Raw genomic sequence first — 15,300 nt, forward strand, 5'->3', positions numbered from 1 at the left:
AAGAAGATGTAAAGAAATGGAAAGATATTCCATGTTCCTGGATTGGGAAAATCAGTATTGTAAAAATGGCCATACTATCCAAAGCAATCTACAGATTCAATGCAATCCCTATCAAATTACCCATGACATTTTCCACAGAACTAGAACAAACAATCCAAACATTTATATGGAACCACAAAAGACCCAGAATCGCCAAAGCAATCCTGAGAAACAAAAACCAAGCAGGAGGCATAACTCTCCCAGACTTCAAGAAATACTACAAAGCCACAGTCATCAAAACAGTGTGGAACTGGTATCAAAACAGACAGACCGACCAATGGAACAGAATAGAGAATCCGGAAATAAACCCTGACACCTATGGTCAATTCATCTTTGACAAGGGAGGCAAGAACATAAAATGGGAAAAAGAAAGTCTATTCAGCAAGCATTGCTGGGAAGTCTGGACAGCAGCATGCAAAGCAATGAAACTAGAACACACCCTCACACCATGCACAAAAATAAACTCCAAATGGCTGAAAGACTTAAATATACGACAGGACACCATCAAACTCCTAGAAGAAAACATAGGCAAAACACTCTCTGACATCAACATTATGAATATTTTCTCAGGTCAGTCTCCCAAAGCAATAGAAATTAGAGCAAAAGTAAACCCATGGGACCTCATCAAACTGAAAAGCTTTTGCACAGCAAAGGAAACCAAAAAGAAAACAAAAAGACAACTTACAGAATGGGAGAAAACAGTTTCAAATGATGCAATTGACAAGGGCTTAATCTCTAGAATATATAAGCAACTTATACAACTCAACAGCAAAAAAACCAATCAATCAATGGAAAAATGGGCAAAAGACCTGAATAGACATTTCTCCAAAGAAGATATACATATGGCCAGCAAACACATGAAAAAATGCTCAACATTGCTGGTTATAAGAGAAATGCAAATCAAAACTACCATGAGATACCACCTCACACCAGTCAGAATGGCCATCATTAATAAATCCACAAATAAAAAGTGCGGGAGGGGCTGTGGAGAAAAGGGAACCCTCCTGCACTGATGGTGGGAATGTCAACTGGTACAGCCACTATGGAGAACAGTTTGGAGATACCTTAGAAATCTATACATAGAACTTCCATATGACCCCGCAATCCCACTCTTGGGCATCTATCCAGACAAAGCTCTACTTAAAAGAGACACGTGCACCCGCATGTTCATTGCAGCACTATTCACAATAGCCAGGACATGGAAACAACCCAAATGTCCATTGACAGAGGATTGGATTCGGAAGATGTGGTCTATGTACACAATGGAATACTACTCAGCCATAAAAAAGAATGACATAATGCCATTTGCAGCAACATGGATGGAACTAGAGAATCTCATACTGAGTGAAATGAGCCAGAAAGACAAAGACCAATACCATATGATATCACTTATAACTGGAATCTAATATCCTGCACAAATGAACATCTCCTCAGAAAAGAAAATCATGGACTTGGAGAAGAGACTTGTGGCTGCCTGATGGGAGGGGGAGGGAGTGGGAGGGATCGGGAGCTTGGGCTTATCAGACACATCTTAGAATAGATTTACAAGGAGATCCTGCTGAATAGCATTGAGAACTTTGTCTAGATACTCATTTTGCAACAGAAGAAAGGGTGGGGAAAAAAATGTAATTGTAATGTATACATGTAAGGATAACCTGACCCCCTTGCTGTACAGTGGGAAAATAAAAAAAATTATAAAAAAAAAAAACCCACATCCTCATGGATACTAGCTGGGTCCTTAACCTGCTGAGCCACAATGGGAACTCCCCATTTCACTTTTCATAATTGTTTTTTTTTGTTTGTTTGTTTGGTCTTTTTTAGGGCTGCTCCCTTGGCATATGGAGGTTCCCAGGCTAGGGGTCGAATCAGAGCTGTAGCCCCCTGCCTACACCAGAGCCACAACAACGCGGGATCCTTTACCCACTAAGCAAGGCCAGGGATCAAACCCGCAACCTCATGGTTCCTAGTTGGATTTGATAACCACTGCGTCATGACGGGAACTCCCCATAATTATTTTTTAAATGTCATTCTCATGCTTAAAAATCTTTCATCGCTAAAGAAAATAAGCCAGATGCAAAGGGACAAATAATCGCATTATTCCATTAATATGAGTTACCTAGAGTAGTCAAATCCATACAGACAGAAGCTAGAATGAGGGGAGAGTGGAGAGTTAAGGTTTAATGGATAAAAGTTATAGTCTGGGATAATGAAAAGTTCTGAAAATGGATAGTGATGGTTGCAAAATAATGTGACTAATAAATGCAACTGAATTGTATTCTTAACAATGGTTAGAGTAGCCACTATGGAGAACAGTATGGAGGTTTCTTAAAAAACTAAAAACAGAGCAATTCTACTCCTGGGCATATATCCGGGAGACGATAATTTGAAAAGACACATTGACCCTAATGTTGATAGCAGCACTATTTACAACAGCCAAGACATGGAAGCAACATATGTATCCAACAATAAATGAATGCATAAAAAAGATGTGGTACAAATAAACAATGGAATATTACTCAGCCATAAAAAGAACGAAACATTGCCATTTGCAGCAACATGGGTGGACCTACAGATTGTCATATTAAGTGAAGTCAGCCAGACAAATATACAATATTGCTGATATGTGGAATCTAAAAAAAATGATACAAATGAACTGATTTACAAAACAGACTCAGAGACTACAAACTTGTGGTTACCAAAGGAAAAAGGTGTGGGGGGGAATAAATTAGGCAGTTGGGATTAACAGATGCACACTACCATGTGTAACATAGATAAACACGGTATATAGCACAGGGAACCATATTCAGCATCTTATAATAACCTATACTGGAAACGAATATGAAAAGAATATGTACAATTGAATCAATTGTATTGTACACCAGAAACTAACACAATGCTGTAATTCGACTATACTTCAATTAAAAGAGAAAAGAAAAAAAAAATGGTGGGAATGGTGAACTATGTTATGTTTATTTTACCACAATAATCAAAGAGAGAGATCTCTAAAAATGTTCCATAGCGCTCCATTATTTATGGGACACTATACAACGTCTTTATCTGGCTCACAACACCCTCATTTTGGCTTTACCCTATTTATCTAATTTTATTTCCTATTGTGACAGCATATTCCAGTTAATCTATTTTCTTCCCATATACTGTAGAGAGAATTCTCATCATTGCTTTTGTTCAAAATGTTCCTGCTACCTTCTTATCCTCCTGTTGATAGAGGTAAGTTCTGCCTCAACTTTAGAACCCAGCTTAAGGCTCTTCCTGAAAACTTATCAAACTACTGTAGCCTTTAATCTGAACTCTCTCTTCTCAGAAATATGACTGCAGGTACAGGAAGCAGCAGAGTTTAGCATTAAGCTCTTCTCTCCATGTTTTAAGATGGAGAATCTTATATCCATAACTGGATTATAAATTCCTTGAAGACAATGAACAGCATCATAGATCTTTTAAAATCTTCTACGCAGCTTAAGGAGTTTCTGAGCATAAGGAGAGAGTATCAATCACTGATTAATCGATTGGTGGCTTAATAACGAAATATTCAATGCATCCATTATTCTCCTTTCAAAATTGTACAGCTCCATTAAGAACATGCCAGGAATGAGAAGCTACTTTTCTTTTAAACATCTCTATTCTGCATCAACCAAAATTTAGCCTAAACATGTAACCATCCTAAGAGAGAGGCATGCATCTAATTCAGTTGAGCTCTGCCCATGTTATCCATGACCCTTGAGAAGGAATTACTCAGATACTTTCCACCTGAGTTATACAGTTCAGGTCATGCCATTTCCTTTTATTTTATTTTATTGAAGTAGAGTTGATTTACCATGTGGTGTTAATTTCTACTGTACAGCAGAGCAATTCAGTTGTACATAGAAAGACATTCCTTTTGATCTTGACTCAAAAATTCAGTGCCTGCTTGCCTAGGAATTATGCACGTACATTCCACCCAGTGTGTCAGACTTCCCAAAGCACATGGAGGCTCCTCCTCAGACTTCTTCACCTTGGTGGCGGTGGTTGAAGGCTTTCTCCCATTCCACCAAACAATTCCCCAACATTTTGGCCTTCCCACAATCTTGGTTTTTTTTTTGGCTTTTTAGGGCCACACCCAAGGCATATGGAGGTTCCCAGGCTAAGGGTCAAATTGGAGCTGCAGCCAGCAGCCTGCACCACAGCCACAGCAGCACAGGATCCAAGCCACATCTTCAACGTACACCACACCTCACGGCAATGCCGGATCCTTAACCCACAGAGTGAGGCCGGGGATCGAACCTTCATCCTCATGGATGCTAGTCAGATTCGTTTCCACTGAGCCATGACAGAAACTTCGACCTTCCCACAATCTTAAAATCTTGACTTGTTTGCAGATTTCATGCTCTACATCCAATTCTCCTAATCTCTCCAACTAGACATGGTTTTCTCTGTTCTGGAACTCTTCCTGGAGCTCCATCTGGATGTCTCATGTATACTGACCATAGTCAGTTCCTTGCATGGCTACTTGCCTCCTCAGATTTTAAGTTCTTGGAGGGTGAGAACCAAGTCATATTAAAAACTTTTCTATGACTCCTTGTGCCCTGCTTTATACATGGTATTTGCTCCACAAATATTTGTCGAATGAATCAGCTTATTAACACCGTGAAGGGCAGCTGCCATTTCCCTCAAGCACCTTTCCTGTAATTTAGCCACAGTATTTGCTCTAGGCTGGGATCTGGAAACCAAGAAGAAATTCAATGGGGGATTATAAAAAGATTTACCAAAACTATTCTACTGCAGATCTAGGAAATTAGAGTGTTAAAAATAGAACTCACATTTTTGGTCACTGTGGTCACACCTGTCTGATTCAAAACCAGCTTTTGTAAAGAAAATGTTTAGCTGGTAATACGGACCAGATGTTACCACTTGAAGTAAAACACAATTAACTTGAATATTATAAGGGGAGCAGAACTTTTCCCGGATTAATGTCCCTTCTTGAATGCAGAGCTGACTAGGGCACAAGCCTAGGGCTGCCAGCCCCCGACCAGCCCATGGAGCCATACCTGGTACAGTCAGATTGGCATTCCTTCTGCACATCTGCCTCGTCCAAGAACAATGAAGAGGCACCTTGATTTGCCTTTGAATAGAAACCAGGTGACCTGCTTTCGGCCATGATATGGAGAAAAATTACACTCACAATTCAAAGTTTGAGTGAGATGCTGGGATCTCACTGTGACCTTCCACAGTAGGCTGGCTCCGATGTGCCTTAGCCTGGCTCCGTCTTAATCCTCTGGAAATAGTGTTGCCAGATTTAGCGAACAAATAACAAAACAACAACAAGAGGGAGTTCCTGTTGTGGCTCAGCAGGTTAAGAACCTGACCAGCATCTACGAAGATGCAGGTTAGGATACCTGGCCTCACTCAGTGGGTTGAGGATCCTATGGCATAGGTTGAAGATGCAGCTTGGATCTGGTGCTGCTGTGGCCGTGGTGTAGGCCAGCAGCTGCGGCTCTGATTTGATCCCTGGCCCAGGGACTTACATATTTCTGCAGGTGTGGCCATAAAAATAAAAAGAACAACAAAAAACAAGAAACAAGCTACCAAATTAGAATTGCAAATAAACAACAAATTATTTTTAGTATAAGTTTGTTCCAAACATTGCATGGGACATACTTATACGAAGAAATCATTTGTCATTTGTCTGCATCAAATTGAACAAGACATTCTGTATCTTACTTGGCAACCCTCTTTAGAAAGCTTCAAACTAATCCTAGATGGGAAGGAGAAATGAAATCTGTGATGGGGAATTAGGTGGTTCTTTCTCTTTTTTTTAATTGAAATATAGTTGACGTACAATATTACATTAGTTTCAGGTGTGCTATATAACAATTTGACATTTGCGTATTATAATGAAATGATCACTATGGTAAGTTTAGTAACCATCTCACCCCATACAAAGTTTTTGCAAAATTACTGACCATATTCCCTATGCTGTGCATTACATCCCAGTGGCTAACTGATTTTTATAACTGGAGGTTTGTACTTCTTTATTGCCTTCAATTATTTCACCCCCCCAACCCCTTTCTCCTCTGGCAGCGGTTATTTCCACTGACATTATTTTACAGTAAAATCTCCTAATCAAGCTTTTATGAGAAAAGAGATATACTGGTAAATCAAATACTCAGTTAAACAATTTTCAGAGAATGAGAAAGTAATAACCGCATTTGATGGGTGAACTTGAATGAGCACAATTTAATCTTCCCTGGATGATTCTGAAGGTACCTCTGGATGTTGCAGGGCCAGAGATCATCTTTGAAAATTCTTTTTTTTTTTTCAGGGCTGCACCTGAGGCACAGGATCCGAGCTGCATCTTTGACCTATACCGCAGCTCACACGGCAACTCCGGATCCTTAACCCACTGAGCGATGCCAGGAATTGAACCTCATGGATACTAGTCAGGTTCGCAACTGCTGAGCCACAGTGGGAACTCTGCAAGTTCTAATTCATACAGGAACACACTGACCTGTGCCAGAGCCCCAGTGAATTAACTTTCTGTTAATGAGTAAGTTAGCAGAGTTTGCAGTGTGTTCTCAAACGGCAAGGATTTTTTCACCAACGTCCAGCTTTGCCAAAATGGTGAAGTCTGCCTTGTTGAAACAATGAAGACATTCCTTCGTCAATCACCAACAAAGCAGAGTGGTTTGCTCCAATCTGGTTTTCCTTACTGCTCTCTATCGGGACCCACTATTGTATACTCTGATTATTCCAAGACTGCTGTCTTTCGAAAAAATCATTTCTGAATAGAAAATTGTATTAAAACTTGGAGGCTCTGGAGACTGGATTCAAGTGATGGATCTCCATGGTAACTTTGAATTCAATAGTTTTTTAAAAAAATCCAGATTGAGTTAGGACTTAGCAAAGTTAAGTTGACTGAATTAGCAAACTCAAGAAGAGAAAGTGAAATTTGGTAATCCAGTCACCTACTTGACAGAGATATGGATAAAACTGCAATTCAATCACTCACTTGTTCATTCATTAAAAAAAAATACACGTATTGAGCATGTATTATGTTCCAGGCACACAGGATGCAATGGAAAACAAGACATGCAGTCTTCTGCTTCTTTCATCTGTCTCCACTGAGGGGACCAGGGCCTCTAAAAGATGCAAAGTATCTGCTCTGGTAACCAAGAAGAAAACTCTGACGTCACTGTCTCATTGTCATGTAATTGGCTCTGTTTGCTGCGGCAGATTCTAGGTTCAATTTATTGAGCACCAAGAACTGTTTAATTTACTGGGTACCATTTAGTGAGCACTCACTCCAACCCAAGTGTTACATACATCCTTTCACTTAATCTTCATCACAGGTGAATTAAGGTTCATCTGACCGACTAGGAAACAGAGATTAGAGGCACTACGAGCCTTGACCGTGGTCACTCACGCACGAAGTGGACAGCCCAGAGCGAAGCCTGGATATCCTGCACACCTTTGCAGGTTGTAGCTATCTACTAGACAGAAAGTATTAAGAATATATTACAGGTCATGCTTGAGAGAGTAGCAGTATGTAATTTGGAAAAAGTAGCTACTTAAAATAATTATAAAATAAGAGTGCGAAAAATGTCAAAACATGCCATTTTAGAAACTGCTGTTTAAATAACTGGGTCATTTATTTTTAAAAATCTAATAAATTATCTGCCTTGTTTACAGGTGAAGACTCCTATTCCTTGAATTACCTCTCAGGAAAAATCCTTGTGAAAATGAGAAAGAGTAGTTCAGGCTTAAACAAGTATTGTATTTAATGAAAAGGAGAGTCAGAAATTGAGAATTCACAGTAACACGTTTGGAGTCTTCCTGAAGTTTACAGTGACATAAGATCAGGCTGGAGGAAGAGACCAGAAATGTCCACCTGCACCTCAAATGGCCTTGTGTCTATGAATTTATGGGCAGTCTCTCACAATCGTAATGCTCTGAAAATAACCAAGAACTTTCTCTTACGCTGATCAAGAATGAATCCAAGGTTGTTATAGCTAACTTCTCAGGGTCCCTTCTCCCTCCTAAGCCCTCTCTGCCAAATCCCTGCCTCCAAGACCTTGAACTTTCCAAGTGTTTAGATCTGAAAACAATAAACAAGTCTGTATCTAGGATGGAAACAAGTAACATTTTAGGAAGAAATCAGATGTCAGTTTTTACTTTCCAAAATGGACTCAACTATAAACAAGTATGGTTTTTGTTTTTTTGTTTTTGTTTTTGTTTTTTTTTTTCTCTCCTTAGTTACTAGTTTTTTTCCAAATTGCTTGTGATTTCACGGAAGATTGCCCAGGTGATTTTTTTTTTTCTTTCAAAAGTCAATATTTTCCTTCTCTAAAAATAATTATACTAAAAAAGACAAAATAAAAACAACAGCATTGGCACTCATGGAATGAGCAATTAAATGTGCACATTAACATCATACGAAAGACAGTTCCCAGGCTTTCAAAGGTTGTTCACTTTTCATTACTTTTTGACGAACTGGTTATTGATTCTGTTTTTGAAGTTTTAAGCTTACCATGGAATTTACACTGTACTGGCTTTTTTTTTTTGAAATGAAGAAGGTGCAGCATATTTACTTAAAGAGAAAGTAATAATAATGTGACTGCTATTTACTTCAGACCACAGAATGGCTGTACAGGAAGATCAGTGGACACCGAAGGACAGTCCTGGTTGTCATAGAAACACCGTGAGAATAACAGAACCCTTCTTTTTACTCCCTGCTCTGTCCTGACCTGCCTATCCTTTTAGCCACTTAATCTCACCTTTTTTATCTCTCAATTGGTATAATCCACCTATTTGTTCCAAATTTAACAGGAGACTTGTAAAGTCCTCTTAGTGTCAGAAGAAACCAACTCAAAACTAGAAATATTGACAAATTCATTTCTCCTATCAGTATATTCACCAACAAAAGATAAATATTGAGACAAAATCTAATTGAGTGTCATCAGGTTAGTGAGTGAGTAAAAGGGGAAATCTGTGTAAATTAAACTCCTCCGGAACTGTAGCCAATGAGGCCACCTCTGGACTTCAAAATTAAAAAGAGAAAGTGGGTGGAGAACATTCATGTAATAGTTCTTTATTGTAAATCTACCAGGTACCCAGGAGTGGGGATGGCAGGGGAGGTGTTACACAGCCATCTAGTGGAAAAGCACCACTTAGGAAACACCTACCATGTGCCAGGTTGTGCTTGGTGCTTCATATCCACGAGCTAATCATTACCACAACAACACTGTGTGGTACAAGCTATTACAACTGTTTTCCAGGTGAGATAACTAAGGTTTTGAAAGGTTGCATACTGCCCAAAGAAATAAGTCAGTGAGTAGTATAAGCAGGATTTGAACCTCATATTTGTCTAAACCCAAAGCATATGCTCTTAACTATCAAACAAAAATGACCAAGGAGTTCCCTGGTGGCTCAGTGGGTTAAGGATCAGGCATTGTCATTGCTGTGGCTCTGGTTACTGCTGTGGTATAGGTTCAATCCCTGGCCTGGGAACTTCTGTATGCCACAGAGCATGGGCAAAAAAACAAAGAAAATGAAAAAGAAAATGACCAACCCCATTTATACCAAGTTACTTTCCCTGTATTTAAAAGAGAAACTAGGCAAGCCTTCGAGGTGGCGCTTACCTGTTATCTTGCAGCCGTAGACTTCAAATCTCATAGATATCCCAGTTTCCCAGGTCACAGGTTTGATTCGGACAAAGCGAGTTATCAGTGGTTTGGGGAGAACTCCAAACACCACATCGGTGGGGTTGGTGTTTCCCTGAAAGATCTAGATGGAAAAAGAAAGGGGCCCTTGAATAACAGACATGTTGGATTTAAACAAGCCCAAAACCATGTTTTCGCAAATACTTGTCAAATTATTTACAATTTCATCATTGTTGACCATGGTCAAGGGGGCATTAATCACTTGCCATGTGGTTTTTCCAAATGACAGCCACCAGAAAGCACTGCGTCTAACAGAGAATGCTGTCCTAATCATAGATTCAATTTTCTGAGAGGATAGAGCCTCCAAAATTGCTATTACAAGGATAGCATGTGTTAAAGAATATGTGCTATTATCTTAAAAAGAGGGGACATTATTAACATTATCAGAAGAGCTTACAGAATGCTGTAGACACTTCGTGGGAACGCTCAGCGTTTTACTTTTTTTTCAGGACACCCTCCAAGGAGTGCTTGTCAAATTCAGTGCAGGGTTTGGCTTTTTGAAAATTCTAGGTTATGTTCAGCACGAGGTCAGGGAGCTTCCTCCCTTCTAACTCCATTTCTTGATGGAAGATCTTATCCCTAGCATTAACAAATGACTTTAATCTTTTTCAGTTATGGGTGAAAGTATGAGTTAGTGGTCAAAACTGAGTTAGAAAGGATAGGCAAAAGAGTATCAACTTTCCAAGGGCTTTTGCTTCTAGTTTTAAAAATGAGTCATTTTATGCTAAGAAAGATGAGGCACATAACTGCACATGTAATGAGTGTCGGTCAGGAACCGGTTTCCCACAAGTATCTGTTGGGCCCCTTGGCCTGGGCACAGCACTGCAGCAGTGTCCTCCAGCAAGAACGCCGAGGAATGGGGGGTGGTCTGCTGCCTGGAATTCTCTGGCGCTAGACCTACTTCAGGTGGGACAGAAAGCCTCCGTGTCCCTGGATTTTAGTCCAGCTCTGGGTGGGCACTGTCGTGTAAAAGTGCCTCAGTCACATAGCTTGTGTGGCTGGAGCATCACTGGTCCAGCAGAGCCAGGGAAAGCCCCCCTGGCCTTTCCAAGGGAGTCCGTGGGGGAGGACCACGGTTTCCCAAGGATGCTCTTCCCCTGGGAGACGGGGCTTGTGAGAGTCGGGCTGGAGCTCTTGCTCCACTTGGCTTAAGTGGCCTGCACGACTGGAGGTGGTCCAAGGCTTTACCAAGTCGCCTGTGAGCCTGATCCCCCTCTGGAGGCAATTTAACATCGGAACTTATCCTAACCTGTGATGGCCTTCAGATTTCTGTCCTATTTCAGCAAAGCCCTCTGGGAAACAATCTGTGGGGGAGCACTTTTGTGTGATGACGAATAATGGGGAGCCGGGCTTCAGGGCCAGCAGGTGCATCTCAGGGACCATCTGCTCTGAGCCCCTCCGGCTCCCACACAGCCGAGGGGTGTGCACTTGGCTCACCCTGGGGGTGTTTTATGTTTGCTGAAAACGCACAGGCCACCAACAGAAAGAGGGCTGCAGGACCACGGTGGTTGCAGCCACCGTTGCTGAGGAGACCAGGGGAGACAGCAGGGGCTGGAAGGCCCCAGAGGTCAGGGAAGGGCAGGTGGGCATCCAGAGCTGGGCTCCAGATGGAGGTGGGGACTCTGTCCAGGTTCAGCGGAGGTGCTCAGACACTGGCTGGGTCTTTGCTGACCCTTTATTCTTCCTGCTTCTTACAGTGGAAGGTACCCCCGCCAAGGTAACCCTGCTGGTGGCCGTGGAGGGAGCTGTGTGCACTTCCGACACCCCCACATCCACATCCAGGCCACGAGCACAACCATGGCTGAGGAGGGCCTCTGGGGAAACTGCTCATTGACTGAAGAGATGGCCTGAAAGCCGGGGTCAGTTTTCTCATCCTCTCTGGGTTCCTCTGTGTGTTAGTGTGTTCTTGGCTTTAGTGGGGTTTTTTGGTTTGTTTTTTTCCTCATTTATTTGAAACTAAAGTATGTCTTCGAAAAACTGCTCCAAGGAGTTCCCACTGTATTGCAGTGGGTTAAAAATCCGCCTGCAGTGGCTCTGGTTACTGAGGAGAGGCAGGTTTTATCCCTGGCTTGGTGCAGTGGGTTATGGATCCAGCATTGCTACAGCTGTTGCAGCTGCAGCTTGGATTCAGTCTGTGGCCTGGGGACTTCCACATGTCATGGGTGCGGCCATAGAAAAACAAACCAAAAAACCCTATTGCAAAACAAGAATAACTCATGAAACTCAAGGTCAAAATTTATTCACTAGCTCTCCTGTCCACAGAACTCTCCTCCCACGAGCAGTTGTGCCCTAAATGACAGTGGGAGCTTTGCAGCTATTGAAACAGAGAATGACTCTCCTTACACCCAGGAGGCTCTCCTCTGTTCCAGCTCTAGGAGGAGAAAACCAAAGCCATGGCTACTTCAAGGGGGACCAGGACACATTACCTGGCCTCTTCCCAAACCCACGATTCCAAATTACCGGGACTTTTGCTACCATCCTCACCAGTTCTGTGCATCTCACTTGGCCTCCAGGGCAAGTTTTTTACTGGTGGTGGTGGGGAACAGTGAGCATGCGTTCTCAGCAATCTTCTGATCAGGGAATCAGAGCCAGCATAACTCGGAATAAACAACAGGCTGAGAAAAACATCTCAGGACCAAATCATGCAGGGCAGAGAGCCCAGGGCGGGGGGTGGAGGTGGGAGCAGGGCATGGGGGGGGGGTGCTCTGGGGCTGGAAGCAGTGAGGCTGTGGCCTGGCACTCATGGGATCTGAGGGAACACCTGTCGTTCTGTTCATTCTTACGCTTGTAAATTAGCTCATGAGCCACGGAGGGTAGATGCAAAGGGATCTTCTAAAACCAGCCCGTGATGGAGAGGAAGAAAGAATCAATCTAGGAAAGAGAATGAGGAAACACAGGGAAAAAGACAAAACAAAACAGATCCAAAGGTTCTAAGAGGATGCTGTTTATCCTATGCACCGTCCGTGTCCCTGTGGGAGGTTTAAAGTGATTCTTGAGTCTGACTTAATTTGGCCAGTATTGACTTTTCTTGGAAACATCCGTATGATTTCCTTTTGGCTTCTGGATCTGGGAACACGAGACCTCTTGGTCAGACTTAAACCTCTAATTGCACTTTTCATTTGAAATCAATTGAAAAATAAACCAGGCCAGACAGCAAGCTCCCCAACAAACAAGTAAAAATTGATCATCCAGTTCAAAGACTGAATTGATGGAGGCAGGTGGCACGCAAACTTACAACGGGTTTATTTCCTTCTTTTATGGTGATCCAGTCTTCCCCATTGGAGCTAATGTCTATTCTATAAGTCTTGACGTAGTATTTCTTCTTGGTTTCCTTGGAAATGGCTCCCTGTGTCCCAACAGCGGTGACAAAGCGCAGAAGGCCCAAGTCTACCTACAAGACAATACAAGCCTTGTCAGTTGCCCATCCTTGTACTGCTGTGACTCGGAGCATCTTCTCCCCTGGGTACCACAGTGCAGTTTTCATCCATCTGCAATCAATAGACCCGAATTCCATTGGCATCAACAGCCCCAATAAAGTCTCCAATATTATAAGACAGCAGCTGCCCTACATTGGCAATTGCGAGAAGTGACCTTTCTCATTGTTGCAACCAAGATTGCTTGATCCTGGCACAAAAGAGAAAACTAGGTTCAATATCATGTTACCGTATTTGCTAAGAGATTAATAACACTGTCTAAACATGAATATTTGTCACTTCACAAATAGAAAATGAAGTAAGATAAGCTCCCATACTGGAGATGGAGAGGCTTGGACTAGAGCCTGGCTCTAACACCACCCCACTTCCCACCCCCCCGCAGCATCCTACCTCTTTCCAATTAGGATGTGGACGGGAACCATCCCAACTCTGAAAACACTGTGTGTGCTGTGGTTTGGGAAACGGGCCATACGTTTACAATCTGGAATGCAGTCGAGAGGAGGAGGGCACAGTTGGGATTTTTGTTTCATCTACATTTCTTCCCTCTCTGAATCTTCCCACGGCCTCCCTCCTGGTAGTTCAGCCGGAGAGGCAGGTGGATTCCATGCCATCACCTGGGGTGGGGGTGGGAATGATGCCTCCATGGGACCGGAGCTAGGACTTACAACCTCCTACCAGTGAGTTTCCAGGGGAGACAGTTCTCAGCACAACAGTCTTGCCTCCATCTCTCGCTAGCCTTTCTTAGAGCCCTGATGGCTGGGCCACCTGGAGGACACCACAGCAGGGATGGCCAGAGGGTGACTGAAGCCTAAGGTCCATGACTACATCCCAGAGGTCTGTCCCTGTGGCCCTGGGGTCTGAGTGGGAAGGACAAAGCTCAGGCCCTCGAGGTTCCAGTACTGGCTCTGCCTCGAGCTCCCTGTGGGACCTTGGATAAGTCACTTCCTCTTTGGGTTCTAGTTCTTCATTTGTAATATCTATGATATCCACGTTTTCAAAAAAGCAAAAAAGGTATTTTTTTTCTTTTTAGGGCCACACCCGTGGCAATGTAAATTCTCGAGCCAGGCATTGTATCGCTACAACACTGATCTGAATCACATCTTTAACCTATACTGCAGCTTGCGGTAATGCTGGATGCTTAACCCACTGAGCCAGGCCAGGGATCAAACCCACATCCTCACAGAGACAATGTTGGGTCCTTAATCTGAGCCACAATGCCAACTCCTCTTTAACTTTATCTCCATTGTTAATGACTAACAATCATCTTAAAACAAAAATCATTACTAGTTTCTATATATGAGAAATATTTTGTTTCATTTTATGGATGCATTTGATTATTCCTATAAAATTGTCTTCCTTGATTTATTATATCCTCCGTCTACTGTATTTCTATATAATACAGACATTTTAAAGAAATGAAGCACAAATATTTGGCAAGTATTTTTTAAATGATGCAGAAAGTAACTGCATTACAATTGATGAACAGTAACAAGGTTTTTCAACAGTATATTCATTATCAAGAATCTGTTTTCCTTGAAAACAGCAACAAAAAACAAAAAAACAAAACCACCCAAACCCGTAAACATCCCCCTGCAACTTAACTTCTGATTCCTGCTTTCCCGTTACTACATGACAACCCCACTTTCAAAAAACAATATTTCAATTAACCCTCCACTGCCTATCGGGCCATGAAACACCTCAAGAATTTCCATTTTATGTATAGCCTGCCTTGTAAAGAATGGCTATTGTCTTCCATGAATTGCTTTTTCCTGAAGGCCCTTGAAGTGGTTAAATCAACATGTCAGTTCCTTCAAAACTGAACCAAGACTTACATCCAGGGAAAAGAGCAATGTCCCTGCCACGCAAGAGCCAACTTGAGCTCACACAATTCAACAATAGGAGATTTCATCTAGAAAGGAAGGGGGTACCATTCAATGTAAAACAATCTTTATTTCACTTTCCTGATTTTAAAGATGTAAAGTCCAAGCTCTAAATGCTTCCACCAGATTTAAAAGAAAAAGAAGCAAGCTTGTAACAGCAATAAATATTTGAAGATAATAATGGTGGATGATCTAAATTTTAATTTAACAAATAAATATTTATCCAACATATTT

General features: G+C 42.0%; 1 protein-coding gene across 5 annotated transcripts in view; it reads right to left on the reverse strand.

Moving 5' to 3' along the window:
• The window catches only part of NRP1 (neuropilin 1), a 147,926-nt gene that overhangs the window by 37,189 nt on the left and 95,437 nt on the right, over positions 1-15,300 (reverse strand). For all 5 annotated transcript variants that reach the window (XR_014818078.1, XM_021064976.2, XM_005668178.4 and 2 more), the window contains exons 7-8: positions 12,988-13,143; positions 9,672-9,816 (exon numbers count right to left, since the gene is read on the reverse strand). Coding sequence is in view for 4 of the 5 variants with exons in the window: in XM_021064976.2 (XP_020920635.1) it covers positions 9,672-9,816; positions 12,988-13,143 (301 nt within the window). In the remaining variant the exon portion in view is untranslated. The remainder of the gene's footprint in view (positions 1-9,671; positions 9,817-12,987; positions 13,144-15,300) is intronic.

Source organism: Sus scrofa, chromosome 10, assembly GCF_054392235.1.
Source record: "Sus scrofa isolate SSC_HxYL_T2T_F1_AM1 chromosome 10, Sscrofa_HxYL_maternal_Yorkshire_Landrace_v2.0, whole genome shotgun sequence".
Classification (NCBI taxonomy): domain Eukaryota; kingdom Metazoa; phylum Chordata; class Mammalia; order Artiodactyla; family Suidae; genus Sus; species Sus scrofa.